Below are 16926 nucleotides of genomic sequence, written 5' to 3' on the forward strand. Positions count from 1 at the left end.
AGTAGTGCACTATATAGGCAATATAGGGAATAGGGTGCCATTTCGGATGCAGCCTATGTTCCTTTTAGACAGGCACTCTGCCTGGCTGTCAGACACTCCAACCATAGTTGCTCTCCCACCTTCTATACTAGTGGTTAATGTGGGCAGTTGGTCTGTGGGTGGATTGGCTGTAGTTGCCAACGCAGGTGTGGTTGTTGGCGGGGGCTGGACTGTTGTGGGGGCTGAGAGGGCACAACACCAAGAAGGTAGAGAGAAAATCAAATTATATCAACAAATGCACTAACATGGGAATATCCGGATCATGGATATACCATCAAATCAACCCATTATGTGATTGCGCTTGCCACAGACACATGTACAGAGCCATCACTTGTTTGGCCGTTGTGGAGAACCCCTTGCTTTCAACAATATGGTTATTCCACCACAGCTGTGGCTGTACAGCATCTCTTATACAGATGTACGATCTTAATTTGGAAAAACTTTCCTGCAACACAGGAAATATAAAACTTATAGTGCATCTGAGGTTTAAAAAGGCTTCTGAAGTTACATTTCCACTTTGAAATTTCAGACTTGATTTTCCCCTTACAAAAAATGTATCAACCCCTACAAAAATGTCCATTAATTATGATCCATATAATAATTTACATTTCCTGTTGCTGCAGCATTATTGTCCTGCTGTGGCAAACTGGTTTAAATTAATATCTTACATCGTTAGGTCTGCACAGAACCCACATGCACTCACAGTCCCTCTCACACCATGTCCTTGGCTAGCCCTCATCTACAAAACCTGTTACACTGAAACACTTTGAAGCCCCTCCCCCCATTTGAATTATAGACCGGCACTGAGGGATATAAAACTGTGGAAAAATGTGTTGGGAGTGTGATCATCATGATCGCCATGAAGGGACCCACCACAACACCAGAGGGGAGGGACATAAATGATATAATATGATAGACAATAAATATGATTTTTTTAAAGTATGGCATACGAACAGAGAATGAAAAAGAAATTATAACAAGCTCTATCCCGTTTGATTAGGATTGTTACTTACTGCCAAGAGTCCCAGCAGCCTCACCTGACAGACAGACAGACAGACAGAGAAAGAGAGAGAGTGAGAGAAACAAATGGAGATTTACTCATTTATTTTTGAGAATAAGTGTCTTTATTTATATATTTTTATTTTTAAAGAGATGAAGGCTTTTCAGCTTTCAGTGCTTAATGTACAGAACATCAGGCACCAAATCTGTCATTGGAAGCGGCAAGCCCCCTTTCCCGCTGTAGTTTGTGAGTAAAGAATAGGGTGCTTCTGCATACAGTGTCAGTGTACATCTGTAGAATTCCTCAAGAAAAAGGACTTCTCTTGTGAAATGTGACAGCGTCGGCTGCACCACTCTGTGGCTGTATAGAGCAGATGGCCCAAATCATTTCAGCCATTACTTCATCCATCAAGTAACGTGCCTGGTACAGTATTTTTGGTATAATATGATGTTTGAAGTGTACAGCTGTCGGCTACGTACAGGTATTGGGGGATCCGTTGGGGGTGGGTAGGTAGGATCCAGGTTTCCATGACTTGGCTTTGAAGCCCCTCTCACAGCGAGTGCAGTCCTGGCCCGTCGTATTGTGCTCACAGTCACACTGCAGGCTGCCCTCCCGAAAGGTGCACTGGCCAGCATGGAGGTTACACTTACACCTATTGCAAGATGGGGGGGGGGGGGGGGGGGGGGGTAGAAGCAACGTCAATCCACAACACTGTGATGGCCTCACTTGAACAACTCCTGCGCTAATTAATCATGCATGATCAAGTACACCTTGCGGTTATTGACACAGTTTTTGAGCAATATTATTTTTTAGAAATTGCATTCCTGGATAAATTGTGGTGTTAAAGAGTAAGCCTAGAGAGTATGATTTATAGCACATTGTTAATTTATTGTGGGCTCAAAGATGAGTATGATATGAGAGAGAGAGAGTATGCATTTGCATGTTTTATAAGTGGCAAGAGCTAAATCTTTCAGGGAAACAGAATCAAATAAATAGATAAGAAAATAAAAAGTACCAGGTCAAACAACATTTCCTGATCTCGAGAAATTACCAGGCCATTTACATCCAAATCATTTTTTGAAGGGGTAAGATTGAGATGGCGAGAGAGGTGGCAAGCAGGATAGCATGGTAATGGTGACATTTGAATAACAATAATAATCAGATGAGGGAGTCACTTCCAATATAAAGTGTTCCACTCTGGTGAGCCGACCACCCTTCATTTGCATGAAATATTCATAGGACGGACCTCCACACCTCCACAAGGATTTGTATTTTTGTATTTTATTACGGTTCACCATTAGCTGCTGCCCTGCAGCGAGCGACTCTTCCTGTGTTCCAAACAAGATTAAGGCAATTACATACAAAATAAAACAGTACATCACATAACACATTATTACACACTACTCAACCACAGCATCTCTACAATACAACACATTATTACACACTACTCAACCACAGCATCTCTACAATACAACATATTATAACACAATAATCTACCACATCTCTACAATACAACACATTATAACACACTACTCTGCCACAACATATCTACAATACAACACATTATTACACACTACTACCACAACATATCTACAATACAACACATTATTACACACTACTACCACAAAATATCTACAATACAACACATTATTACACACTACTCTACCACAACATATCTACAATACAACACATTATTACACACTACTCTACCACAACATATCTACAATACAACACATTATTACACACTACTACCACAACATATCTACAATACAACACATTATTACACACTACTCTACCACAACATATCTACAATACAACACATTATTACACACTACTAGCACAAAATATCTACAATACAACACATTATTACACACTACTACCACAACATATCTACAATACAACACATTATTACACACTACTAGCACAAAATATCTACAATACAACACATTCTTACTACTCTACCACAACATATCTACAATACAACACATTATTACACACTACTACCACAACATATCTACAATACAACACATTATTACACACTACTACCACAAAATATCTACAATACAACACATTATTACACACTACTACCACAGCATCTCTACAATACAACACATTATTACACACTACTACCACAACATATCTACAATACAACACATTATTACACACTACTCTACCACAACATATCTCTAATACAACACATTATTACACACTACCACAACATATCTCTAATACAACACATTATTACACACTACTACCACAACATATCTACAATACAACACATTATTACACACTACTACCACAACATATCTACAATACAACACATTATTACACACTACTACCACAACATATCTACAATACAACACATTATTACACACTACTACCACAACATATCTACAATACAACACATTATTACACACTACTAGCACAAAATATCTACAATACAACACATTATTACACACTACTACCACAACATATCTACAATACAACACATTATTACACACTACTACCACAACATATCTACAATACAACACATTATTACACACTACTAGCACAAAATATCTACAATACAACACATTATTACACACTACTCTACCACGACATATCTACAATACAACACATTATTACACACTACCACAACATATCTACAATACAACACATTCTTACTACTCTACCACAACATATCTACAATACAACACATTATTACACACTACTACCACAACATATCTACAATACAACACATTATTACTACTCTACCACAACATATCTACAATACAACACATTCTTACTACTCTACCACAACATCTCTACAATACAACACATTATTACTACTCTACCACAACATATCTACAACACAACACATTATTACACACTACCACAACATATCTACAATACAACACATTATTACACACTACCACAACATATCTACAATACAACACATTATTACACACTACTCTACCACAACATATCTACAATACAACACATTATTACTACTCTACCACAACATATCTACAATACAACACATTATTACACACTACTCTACCACAACATATCTACAATACAACACATTATTACACATTACTCTACCACAACATATCTACAATACAACACATTATTACACACTACTCTACCACCACATCTCTACAATACAACACATTATTACACACTACTCAACCACAGCATCTCTACAATACAACACATTATTACACATTACTCTACCACAACATATCTACAATACAACACATTATTACACACTACTCTACCACCACATCTCTACAATACAACACATTATAACACACTACTCTGCCACAACATATCTACAATACAACACATTATTACACACTACTACCACAACATATCTACAATACAACACATTATTACACACTACTACCACAACATATCTACAATACAACACATTATTACTACTCTACCACAACATATCTACAATACAACACATTCTTACTACTCTACCACAACATATCTACAATACAACACATTCTTACTACTCTACCACAACATATCTACAATACAACACATTATTACACACTACCACAACATATCTACAATACAACACATTATTACACACTACTCTACCACCACATCTCTACAATACAACACATTCTTACTACTCTACCACAACATATCTACAATACAACACATTATTACACTACTACCACAACATATCTACAATACAACACATTATTACACACTACTCTACCACAACATATCTACAATACAACACATTATAACACAATACAACACATTATTACACACTACTCTACCACAACATATCTACAATACAACACATTATTACTACTCTACCACAACATATCTACAATACAACACATTATTACACACTACCACAACATATCTACAATACAACACATTATTACACACTACCACAACATATCTACAATACAACACATTATTACACACTACTACCACAACATATCTACAATACAACACATTATTACTACTCTACCACAACATATCTACAATACAACACATTATTACTACTCTACCACAACATATCTACAATACAACACATTATTACACACTACTCTACCACAACATATCTCTAATACAACACATTATTACACACTACCACAACATATCTCTAATACAACACATTATTACACACTACCACAACATATCTCTAATACAACACATTATTACACACTACCACAACATATCTCTAATACAACACATTATTACACACTACCACAACATATCTCTAATACAACACATTATTACACACTACCACAACATATCTCTAATACAACACATTATTACTACTCTACCACAACATATCTACAATACAACACATTATTACTACTCTACCACTACATATCTATAATACAACACATTATAACACACTACTCTACCACAACATATCTTCAATACAACACATTATTACATAATACTCTACAACAACATATCTACAATACAACACATTATTACACACTACTCTACCACTACATATCTATAATACAACACATTATAACACACTACTACCACAACATATCTTCAATACAACACATTATTACATAATACTCTACCACAACATATCTTCAATACAACACATTATTACACACTACTCTACCACAGCATCTCTGCAAGACAACATCCATAATACAGCAATATAACAATATTACAATGTGTAGAGTGCATGTGTCTGTGACTGTGTGTGTGCCTCTTCACAGGATGCACTGTTCCATAAGGTGTAGTTTTATATGTTTTTTTGGTCTCTGATTTTACTGCTTACATGAGTTACTTGATGTGGAATAGAGTTCCATATAGTCATGGCTCTGTGTAAGTACTGTGCGTTCCCCATGGTCTGGACTTTGGGACTGTGTAGAGACCTTTGGTGGCATGTCTTGTGGGTTATGCATTGGTGTCTGAGCAGTGTGCTAGTAGTTTAAACCGCAAGACAAGTAGTGATGCAGGAAAGATTGACATGCATGTTATTAATGATGTTAGCTCTCCATGAACATTTAAGGGCCAGCCGTGCTGCTTCTGTCGGTAACAGGCTGATTGGGTTGGTAACAGGCTGATTGGGTTGGTAACAGGCTGATTGGTTGGCAGTTTGAGCCAGTAAAGGGTGGTTTACTATTCTTGGGTCGCAGATATCTCGTCTCCTCGCCACTTTGATACCATGAAGATGTACAGTCGTGGCCAAAAGTTTTGAGAATGAGACAAATATTAATTTTCACAGTCTGCTGCCTCAGTTTGTATGATGGCAATTTGCATGTACTCCAGAATGTTATGAAGAGTGATCAGATGAATTGCAATTCATTGCAAAGTCCCTCTTTGCCATGCAAATGAACCGTATCCCCCAAAAAACATTTCCACTGCATTTTAGCCCTGCCACAAAAGGACCAGCTGACATCATGTCAGTGATTCTCTCGTTAACACAGGTGTGAGTGTTGACGAGGACAAGGCTGGAGATCACTCTGTAATGCTGATTGAGTTCGAATAACAGACTGGAAGCTTCAAAAGGAGGGTGGTGCTTGGACCTTTTCGGGTGCGTTTTAATAAGTGAATATGTCGTCACACTGTCTTCAACATTTGCCTAAAATGACATACCCAAATTTAACTGCCTGTAGCTCAGGACCTGAAGCAAGGATATGCATATTATATATACCATTTGAAAGGATAAACTTTGAAGTTTGTGGAAATTAGAAATGAATGAAGGAGAATAACACATTTGATCTGGTAAAAGATAATGCAAACAAAAAAAACATGCGATTTCGTATTTTCTTCTGTTCCATTATCTTGGAAATGCAAGAGAAAGGCCATAATATAATGTTTCAGTTAAGGCGCAATTTAGATTTTGGACACTAGATGGCAGCAGTGTGTCTGCAAAGTTTCAGATTGATCCAGTGAAGAGTTGCAATACTGTACAGTATTTTGTATCAAGTCTGCACAAATGTGCCGAATTGGTCAATTGATACATATTCAAGTACATAACAATAGAGAACATACAAAACTGATATGCTAATACAAAATTTAAGTTTACACACTCCCAGGAATGTCATACATGATGGATCATTAGCTTATACACTAATTTTCACACATCTAGATGGCCGGGAGGGGTAGGTATGGAGCCAGAAACAGCAGGGGTTCAAACTGTTGAACCCAGTTCCTACATTTGAATATAAAATGTATTTTATCAAACAAAACTATGCTACATTTTATCTCTTGGACTCTCAGGATGACAAATCAGAGCAAGATTACTGAAAAGTACATTATTTACCTTCAGAGGTCAATGTATCAAACCAGTTGCTGTGATAAGTTCTTTTGTTGTGCACTCTCCTCAAACAATAGCATAGTATTTTGTTCACTGTAATAGCTACTGTAAATTGGACAGCGTAGATAGATTAACAAGAATGTAAGTTTTCTGCCCATTTAAGACATGTCTATGTCCTGGAAAGTTTGCTGTTACTTACAATGTCATTCTGATAATGGGTTTCCAGCATGCATACAAAGAAGGGCATTCTACGAGTACTGTAACGGTTTTGACTTGAGGTTATTATTTATAGGGGTGACAGGTAGGTTGTGCCTACCAGAGAAAACATTGGTTTCTCCTTTTGGTTTGGGAGGGAATGAGTCCCATCTGGTCCGTCAAGTCTACACCAATACAAAGGACTTATGTAAAAGTCAGGATGGAAATAAACTTTTCATAAACCCTTAAAACATTGGAAAGAACTTCCAAAACAACTATATTATTTTGCGTGGGTTGTATTAGCAACATCAATGATTACACACACATATAATAATATCACAATGAGTTCTGGTTCCTCCAGAAATGTCCTGTACCTCGGGCCTAAAAAGAGTCCAGCCCGGTAAAGGAGTTCAGGGAACTCAAGTGACTTTTGTCACGCAATGTTTGTCCGTTCATTCAGTGTAGCGTAAACCCAGTATTAATCATACAATCAATATAACAATTATTTTACCACAGAACTTTAAAGCGTATCAACTCGTATTAAGTCCTCAACTACAACTAACTACATAAATCATCACCGTATACATGACATCAAAACAAATGAAATACCGTATACAAAAAGGTTGTAGTCAGTCGGTCAGTCAGACAATCCAATCCGCCAACAGATCTCCAGCGGAGAAAGGCCACGAAGAATGGAGAGGAGTAGTCCACGGACGCAAAGAGTGGATCCGATCCTGGGTAAACTCTATTAGGCTACAAAACACACGTTTAACAGCAACAAAACAAATGGAATAGAGAAGCTTCGGAACTGAGGGTTGAACACATCCTCATTCACGTCTCCATCACAACCCCACTTTTGCGCAGCTGATGCTGGCTATTTAATTGGGAATTAAAGGGAAAGCACCCTATTGGAAGGAGAAGCACTGAGACGGTTCAGAAAAATTCAGGGCCGTCACAGTACGGTCTTAGCATAAACGACAGATGATTGGTTAAAGAGTATGGATGACAGGAAGTTAGTTGGTGTACTGTTGCTAGATTTCAGTGCTGCTTTTGATGTAATTGATCATGAACTGTTACTAGGTAAACTCAAATGTTATGGCTTTAAGTCTGCAGCTCTATCCTGGATGTAAAGCTATCTATCCTGGAGATGGCAAAAAGTGTTCTTTAATGGTAGTTTTTCAAACAGTAAAGATATACACTGTGGTGTTCCTCAAGGAAGTTGCCTAGGCCCACTTCTCTACTCTATCTTTACTGATGATTTACATTCAGTAATGAATAAAGCAAGAGTGGTCATGTATGCTGATGACTCTAGCATCAGAATGTAATGAGCTAACATATGTACTGAGCAGTGAACTAAGATTGGTGTCTGAGTGGGTTGATATGAACAAATTGGTTTTGAACATTTCTAAAACTAAATGTATTGTATTTGGTTCAAGATATATGCTTGCTGATGATCCCCAATTGAATTTGTCGATGAATAGAACGCATGTAGAGCAAGTGAAAAAACTAAACTACTGGGCATCATGTTTGACGCAGCTTAATCATGGTCAGAACACATAGACACTATTATTATTAAGATGGGTAAGGGAATTGCTGTTACAAGAAAATGTTCAGAGTATGTAACATCTATGACTCTGAATCAGGTGAATAAATCCCTTGTCCTATCACACTGTCCAGTTATGTTGTCATCTGCAGCAAAGAAAGATATTAAAAAAACTCCAAACTCCAGATTAGCTCTTCATTACTCTATCTGTATGAATATTTTCCAAATGCATCAGAATCTCTCATGGCTTCACGTTGAAAACAAATTACTATCCAGTCTTCAGATTTTGTTTTAGGAATGTTATATATTTTTTAGAAAACACAGTTTTTTTTCTGGCCAGTTAGTACATCCGAGCAACACGATAACCACCAAACCAGACAGGCAAGGACAAATCACTATAAATGTACAGTTTTATATAGAACCATAGCTGAATGCAACTCTTTACCAATCCATATTTCTCAGGCAAAAAGTAAATCCACCTTCAAGAAAAAACTAAAATAACATATAACGCTATATACCATATCACTGGACAGGAAATAGAAAGCATCAACTGAATGTTAAATGTGTTTCCTGTCAGGTATTTTAATTGTCTGTATTGTCTACTTGTTGAATGTTTGTGAAGTCTTGATTTGTGGTTCTTTGTAATGTCTTGTTAATTGGTGTTGGACCCCAGGAAGATTAGCTAGCGTTACGGTGTTAGCTAATGGAGATCCTAATAAAAATAACAAATGAGTCAAATTAGCGCACGTTAGCATCAACCGTCCCGGCATAGGGACACCAATCCCGTAGAGGTTTTTAATTAAAGGTTAGATATACTTTCCTCCTGGTAAAGATAGATACAAGGGTGGATCATGTGAAGATGTGTCTCTTTCTCATTTCAAACTGAACACAATGAGGAGGATAATTGACAGACAGCCTGGTTTCATTCCAAACCGATTGACTTCAATTAAGTCTGTTTTCAAAAGCCCCTCTGGAAACTGTTGGAGTTTCTCCCACCCTCTTGAGACCTGTAAGCCATAATTAAAAACTTGGCGACAATCGCAGGGCTTTTTCATCCCAGAGCTCCTGGAGACAGAACTCCCATCAAGTGCCTCTTCATTACAAATAAATCAGCAGCCCACTTCGTCTCAGTGCCTTCTGTGAAAACCCCCGGCGCTCCAGCTTATCACTAGGTCCTCCACTTTAGCTACACTATTAATCAATTACAGAACTATTTGGGCAGTTAGCGATCTCCCACCAAACATCTATGAACAAAGATAATCTTATTCACTCCTTAACATGCTCATGGAAGTTGCTCATCAACTATTTTGCAAGAAAGCTCTAAACATTGAATAAATACAATCTTTCCCAAACTATTTCTGGCTTTCATAGGAACATTTTCCATCCTCCTCCACCATTTATGCTTACAAATACTGCATGAACATTTGCATCCACTGGATGGTCCCTTATTACTGTAACAAAGCCACTGTGCCTTATTTAATGACAGAGACCCAACCCAAGCCCTATCCCTGATTGTAATGCTTCCAGGAGAAAGTGCAAGCTCTAAAAAACATCTGATGCAAAAGAGATCTGTCTTGTCTGATGGCAGAAGAAATGCCTGCTGGCATATTCTAAATGTGCTTAGTTATGGACTGTGAAACACTATGCAATGTGCACACACTAGTAGGCAGACTGGTATGCATCACCATCAACATGAATATTACAAATTATTGACACCTCACAAAAGTGCAAAGTGGACAGTAAAAGCCCCATGATTAAACATGGAGAGTGAGCCAAGGACAGGATGAATCATTTGCTACACTGTAAAGGACAATATGGACAAGGTCGCTCTGTCTTTGACAAAAACATAATGTTTTCCCTTCTCCTTTGAGAAGTCACTGAAGCATGGGGGTGGCTGCGGAATAGAGAACAGACCCTCACAACAAGCCGTATACTATATATTAATGGCTCTGCTCACACTAAGCTCTACATTCAGGAAGTATCCTGCCTTCACGCAGTGGCTGTCACACACACACGTACACAGTCACACATGTACACACACAAGCACGCACGCACACACTGTCATTCATTACTGAGACCACGTTAGATTTTCAAGCGCAAAAACAGTGTGCGGAAAATTTAGAAACCCCCGTTATGATTGTGGAAGGAGCCTCACTCCTGTGCTCTCGGAGGAAAATGCTCTCCTTCCTTCCCAGAACCAGGGCAGCTATATCCGGCTGCTGCAGGGCAACACCCCCGCTGCCTGGGCTCATGAGCTCATGTTAAGGGCCAGCGCCAGCCAGGCCCTGCTATTGGGCCAGGATCAAACCCCCATCCGGCCATCTGGAGAGGAAGAAGAAACAGGACCGTACATTCTACATATTTTTTAACAGGGAAGACATATTGAGACCTAGGTCTCTTTTTCAAATGGGCCCTGTATAATAGAACATAACTATACACATTATACACAAAATATTGTATATATGCATATTTACACACACATTAAAATAGAAAAATCCAGTCATGGGAAGCACAAATAAAACATTACAAACCACCTGGAAATACAGCATTCCTCCACACATAAGTCCCCAATCAATACTTTAAATTGCCCAAACGGCACCAGAACATCAAGATGAAATGTATTTGGTATTTTGTTCCAGCAATATGGTTCATTAAAACTAAAAGCAGATTTACCTAGCTCGGTGGAGACCTTAGGAAGCTCAAGAGTTAACCAATCCTATGAACAGGTTAGGCAACTCAGGTGTATATACTTCAACAGCAAAGTTAGATAAGACAGAAGTTTATGAAGTAGGGGCTTGTAAACACGAAGGAAGTAATGCAGAGATCTGTGGGTCTTTTAGCGAAGTCCAACCAACCTTTTGATACAGGATGCAGTAATGAGTATCAAAACTGTGACCATACTAAGAGCATATGAGCATATAGCATACTAAGAGCATATGGTCCTGTAGATGGCATCCAAGGGATTAAGAATAGTAGCAGCTGCACTTAAATAATATCACCATAATCAAGAACAAATAAAAAGGTCGACTGAGAATGTGATTCCTACTACTTAGAGAAAGGCACGCTCTGTTTCTGTAGAAAAAGTCAACTTTAAATCTTAGCTTCTTTAACCAGCTCATCTATATAATTTTTTAAACGTCAAATCCATATAAATCGAAATGGATAAGTATTTATATGCGGGAACACATTCAATTGGAGAACCATCTAATGAGTGAACATGTAGACAATCTGAAACATTCTTACAAGAGTTTAAAAACAACGTGTACAGTGCCTTGCGAAAGTATTCGGCCCCCTTGAACTTTGCAACCTTTTGCCACATTTCAGGCTTCAAACATAAAGATATAAAACTGTATTTTTTTGTGAAGAATCAACAACAAGTGGGACACAATCATGAAGTGGAACGACATTTATTGGATATTTCAAACTTTTTTAACAAATCAAAAACTGAAAAATTGGGCGTGCAAAATTATTCAGCCCCCTTAAGTTAATACTTTGTAGCGCCACCTTTTGCTGTGATTACAGCTGTAAGTCGCTTGGGGTATGTCTCTATCAGTTTTGCACATCGAGAGACTGACATTTTTTCCCATTCCTCCTTGCAAAACAGCTCGAGCTCAGTGAGGTTGGATGGAGAGCATTTGTGAACAGCAGTTTTCAGTTCTTTCCACAGATTCTCGATTGGATTCAGGTCTGGACTTTGACTTGGCCATTCTAACACCTGGATATGTTTATTTTTGAACCATTCCATTGTAGATTTTGCTTTATGTTTTGGATCATTGTCTTGTTGGAAGAGAAATCTCCGTCCCAGTCTCAGGTCTTTTGCAGACTCAATCAGGTTTTCTTCCAGAATGGTCCTGTATTTGGCTCCATCCATCTTCCCATCAATTTTAACCATATTCCCTGTCCCTGCTGAAGAAAAGCAGGCCCAAACCATGATGCTGCCACCACCATGTTTGACAGTGGGGAGGGTGTGTTCAGGGTGATGAGCTGTGTTGCTTTTACGCCAAACATAACGTTTTGCATTGTTACCAAAAAGTTCAATTTTGGTTTCATCTGACCAGAGCACCTTCTTCCACATGTTTGGTGTGTCTCCCAGGTGGCTTGTGGCAAACTTTAAACAACACTTTTTATGGATATCTTTAAGAAATGGCTTTCTTCTTGCCACTCTTCCATAAAGGCCAGATTTGTGCAATATACGACTGATTGTTGTCCTATGGACAGAGTCTCCCACCTCAGCTGTAGATCTCTGCAGTTCATCCAGAGTGATCATGGGCCTCTTGGCTGCATCTCTGATCAGTCTTCTCCTTGTATGAGCTGAAAGTTTAGAGGGACGGCCAGGTCTTGGTAGATTTGCAGTGGTCTGATACTCCTTCCATTTCAATATTATCGCTTGCACAGTGCTCCTTGGGATGTTTAAAGCTTGGGAAATCTTTTTGTATCCAAATCCGGCTTTAAACTTCTTCACAACAGTATCTCGGACCTGCCTGGTGTGTTCCTTGTTCTTCATGATGCTCTCTGCGCTTTTAACGGACCTCTGAGACTATCACAGTGCAGGTGCATTTATACGGAGACTTGATTACACACAGGTGGATTGTATTTATCATCATTAGTCATTTAGGTCAACATTGGATCATTCAGAGATCCTCACTGAACTTCTGGAGAGAGTTTGCTGCACTGAAAGTAAAGGGGCTGAATAATTTTGCACGCCCAATTTTTCAGTTTTTGATTTGTTAAAAAAGTTTGAAATATCCAATAAATGTCGTTCCACTTCATGATTGTGTCCCACTTGTTGTTGATTCTTCACAAAAAAAAACAGTTTTATATCTTTATGTTTGAAGCCTGAAATGTGGCAAAAGGTCGCAAAGTTCAAGGGGGCCAAATACTTTCGCATGGCACTGTATTTGGTTTTGCCCCTATTAAGCAAGTTTTAAATCAGCAAGGGATTCCTGCATAGCTATAAAATCTGACAGTAGTTTTGACACAGAACGGATCTTGGCATGGCACGGTGTCCCCGGTTCGCCAGCACAGCCCAGTGCGGTCTGTTCCACCTCGCCGCACTGGCCTGGCTACGGGGAGTATCCAGCCAGGTAAGGTTGTGCAGGATCGGTGCTCGAGACCTTCAGTGCGCCTCCACGGTCCGGTCTATCCGGTGCCTCCTCCACGCACAAGGCCTCCGGTGGCAGCCCCACGCACCAGGCTGTCTCTCCGTCTCCTTCCTCCAGGTGCTCCCGCCTGTCCAGCGCTGCCAGAATCTCCCTCCTGTCCAGCGCTGCCAGAGTCTCCCTCCTGTCCAGCGCTGCCAGAGTCTCCCTCCTGTCCAGCGCTGCCAGAGTCTCCCTCCTGTCCAGTGCTGCCAGAGTCTCCCTCCTGTCCAGCGCTGCCAGAGCCGCCCGTCTGTCCTGAGCTGCCAGAGCCGCCCGTCTGTCCTGAGCTGCCAGAGCCGCCCGTCTGTCCTGACATGCCAGAGCCGCCCGTCTGTCATGAGCTGCCAGAGCCGCCCGTCTGTCCTGAGCTGCCAGAGCCGCCCGTCTGTCCTGACATGCCAGAGCCGCCCGTCTGTCATGAGCTGCCAGAGCCGCCCGTCTGTCATGAGCTGCCAGAGCCTCCCGTCTGTCCTGAGCTGCCAGAGCCGCCCGTCAGTCATGAGCTGCCAGAGCCGCCCGTCTGTCATGAGCTGCCAGAGCCTCCCGTCTGTCCTGAGCTGCCAGAGCCGCCCGCCAGTCAGGAGCTGCCAGAGCCGTCCGTCAGTCAGGAGCTGCCGGAGTCGCCCGGCGCTGTCGTAGTCACCCTTCACGCCGGCGCTGCTGAAGTCTCCCGCCTGTGGCGCTGCCGGAATCTCCCGTCCATTCGGAGCCCGCTGCTAGGGTCCCCAGTCCGAGGTCGGCGGCGAGGGTCGCCGCTCTAAAGGCGCCACTGAGGCGGGGAAAGAAGCGTGCAAAGACTATGGTGGAGTGGTGTCCACGTCCCACGCCAGAGCCAGAGCCGCGGACAGACGCCCACCCAGACCCTCCCCTATAGGTTCAGGTTTTGCGGCCGGAGTCCGCACTTTTGGGGGGGTACTGTCACGTTCTGACCTTAGTTCTTTTGCTATGTCTTTGTTTTAGTATGGTCAGGGCGTGAGTTGGGTGGGCAGTCTGTTTGTTTTTCTATGTTGTGGTTTTGTGTTTGGCCTGGTATGGTTCTCAATCAGAGGCAGGTGTCGTCTCTGATTGAGAATCATACTTAGGTAGCCTTTTCCCACCTGTGTAGGGTGGGTGATTGTTTTCAGTTATGTGTATGTCACCTTACAGAACTGTTTCGTTTCGCTTTCCTTTTGTTATTCTGTTTAGTGTTCTCTGTTTAATAAATATAATGATGAACACTTACCACGCTGTGCTTTGGTCCTCACCTCATTCCAACGACGAGCGTTACAATAATAGTATCAGCCACATGTAGATTTAGTTTACCATTTTTAACAGATGGTGTTTATATAACTAGTGAAGAGAACAGGTTCCAAAATCGATCCGTGGTACATCTTTATGTACTTTAAAAAAAAGCAGATTTAAATTCATCAATCATGATGGCCTGAGTTCAATCACTAAGATAATCATAAAACCATGAACAGGTGTCAGAGCTCAGGCCTATCGAGGACAACTTATTCAATAAAATAACCTGATCAGTATCAAAAGCTTTTGACAGGTCCACAAATAAAGCAGAACATTTAATTTTAGTGTCTAAAGCATGGACAAGATCATTAACTGGTTGCTGTAGTAGTGCTATGCCCAGGCATAAACCCTGATTAGTTTACATTCAAAATACATTTCTAAAATAAAAAATAGCAAAGAACTGTGATGGAAATGTTATACTTGTGCTTTTCTAATAACTAATTTCTGTGTTCTATTCATGTGCTGTTCTAATAACCAATTTCTGTTTTCATGCAAGTGACTGATTGAACGAATCCTCACTTATCAGTATCTGCAATTTAGTAGTACGCCCAGACCTTGTTTGGAGAACGAAAGACATCTCAGTTTCAAGGTCTCAGCTTAGAGAGAAGAAGCCTTGTGAGGTATTGGTCGGTCACATGAATGAAGCAAATATTAATGATTAATTCATAATGAATAAGCTAATTCATGCAAATATGACTTGTCAGTATATAATCGAACTAACGGGACTGCCCCATTAGAGCTCCTGACAGATGTTCATCAAGCTTCTTGGAACATCTCCAGCGTGCTGACAATAAACAAAGATTAATTTAAGATTGACTTCGAGTGTCCCTGTGTAAGAATTTCCACAACAGTACATTTACCAACGATTCAAGAATCTTAGCTAGACAAGGAAGCCTTGAAATAGGTAGATAATGATTAAGATCACTACTATCCCCGTCCTTATGGAGTGGTAGAACAAGAACTGATTTCTGTACTTTTGGAATATTTCCTGATAACAATGTTAAATAAAAAAATCTAGGTACTTAAGCAGACCAGGATCCAATTGGTCAGCCCCTTTCTTGTTGTCTATTGCTAGTAAAGCATCCAGGACTTTTTTTCTTCTGTAAATAGCCTAAAAGAAAAGCTTTGACTATCATTTCTCTGAACATTCACCAAATTTCCCCTATCAGTATCCAGCACAATATCATTGTGAATAGGCTTAGAAGTTATTTCAAAGAGACAGTCCGCTGAAATAAAATGGTAATTAAATGCATCAATGATGTCATTTTTTCCCTTAATGAGGCCAATGTCTGAATATTTTTTTTTGTGGCAGAGAGGAAGCAGACCCGTCAGGGATGTGACAGTTTTCCAGAATTTCGCCAGGTTCCCATTACAATCCAAAAGAGTGGTTACATAATGCTCCCAAGTGGCGCAACATTCTAAGGAACTGCATCTCAGTGCAAGAGGTTCAAATCCAGGCTGTATCATATCCGGCTGTGAT

The 16926-nt window shown here is 40.0% G+C and overlaps 1 protein-coding gene across 4 annotated transcripts in view; it reads right to left on the reverse strand.

Moving 5' to 3' along the window:
* Positions 1–16926, reverse strand: part of ntng2a (netrin g2a) — a 74443-nt gene that overhangs the window by 19325 nt on the left and 38192 nt on the right. For 3 of the 4 annotated variants that reach the window (XM_021605360.3, XM_090237066.1, XM_090237067.1), the window contains exons 4-5: positions 1519–1691; positions 1053–1076 (exon numbers count right to left, since the gene is read on the reverse strand). In XM_021605360.3, coding sequence (XP_021461035.1) covers positions 1053–1076; positions 1519–1691 — 197 coding nt within the window. Of the gene's footprint in view, positions 1–119; positions 222–1052; positions 1077–1518; positions 1692–16926 lie in introns of all 4 variants that reach the window. The other variant, XM_090237068.1, reaches the window with a different exon arrangement.

The sequence above is a fragment of the Oncorhynchus mykiss genome, chromosome 6, assembly GCF_057628025.1.
Source record: "Oncorhynchus mykiss isolate SJ-2025 chromosome 6, ASM5762802v1, whole genome shotgun sequence".
Classification (NCBI taxonomy): Eukaryota; Metazoa; Chordata; class Actinopteri; order Salmoniformes; family Salmonidae; genus Oncorhynchus; species Oncorhynchus mykiss.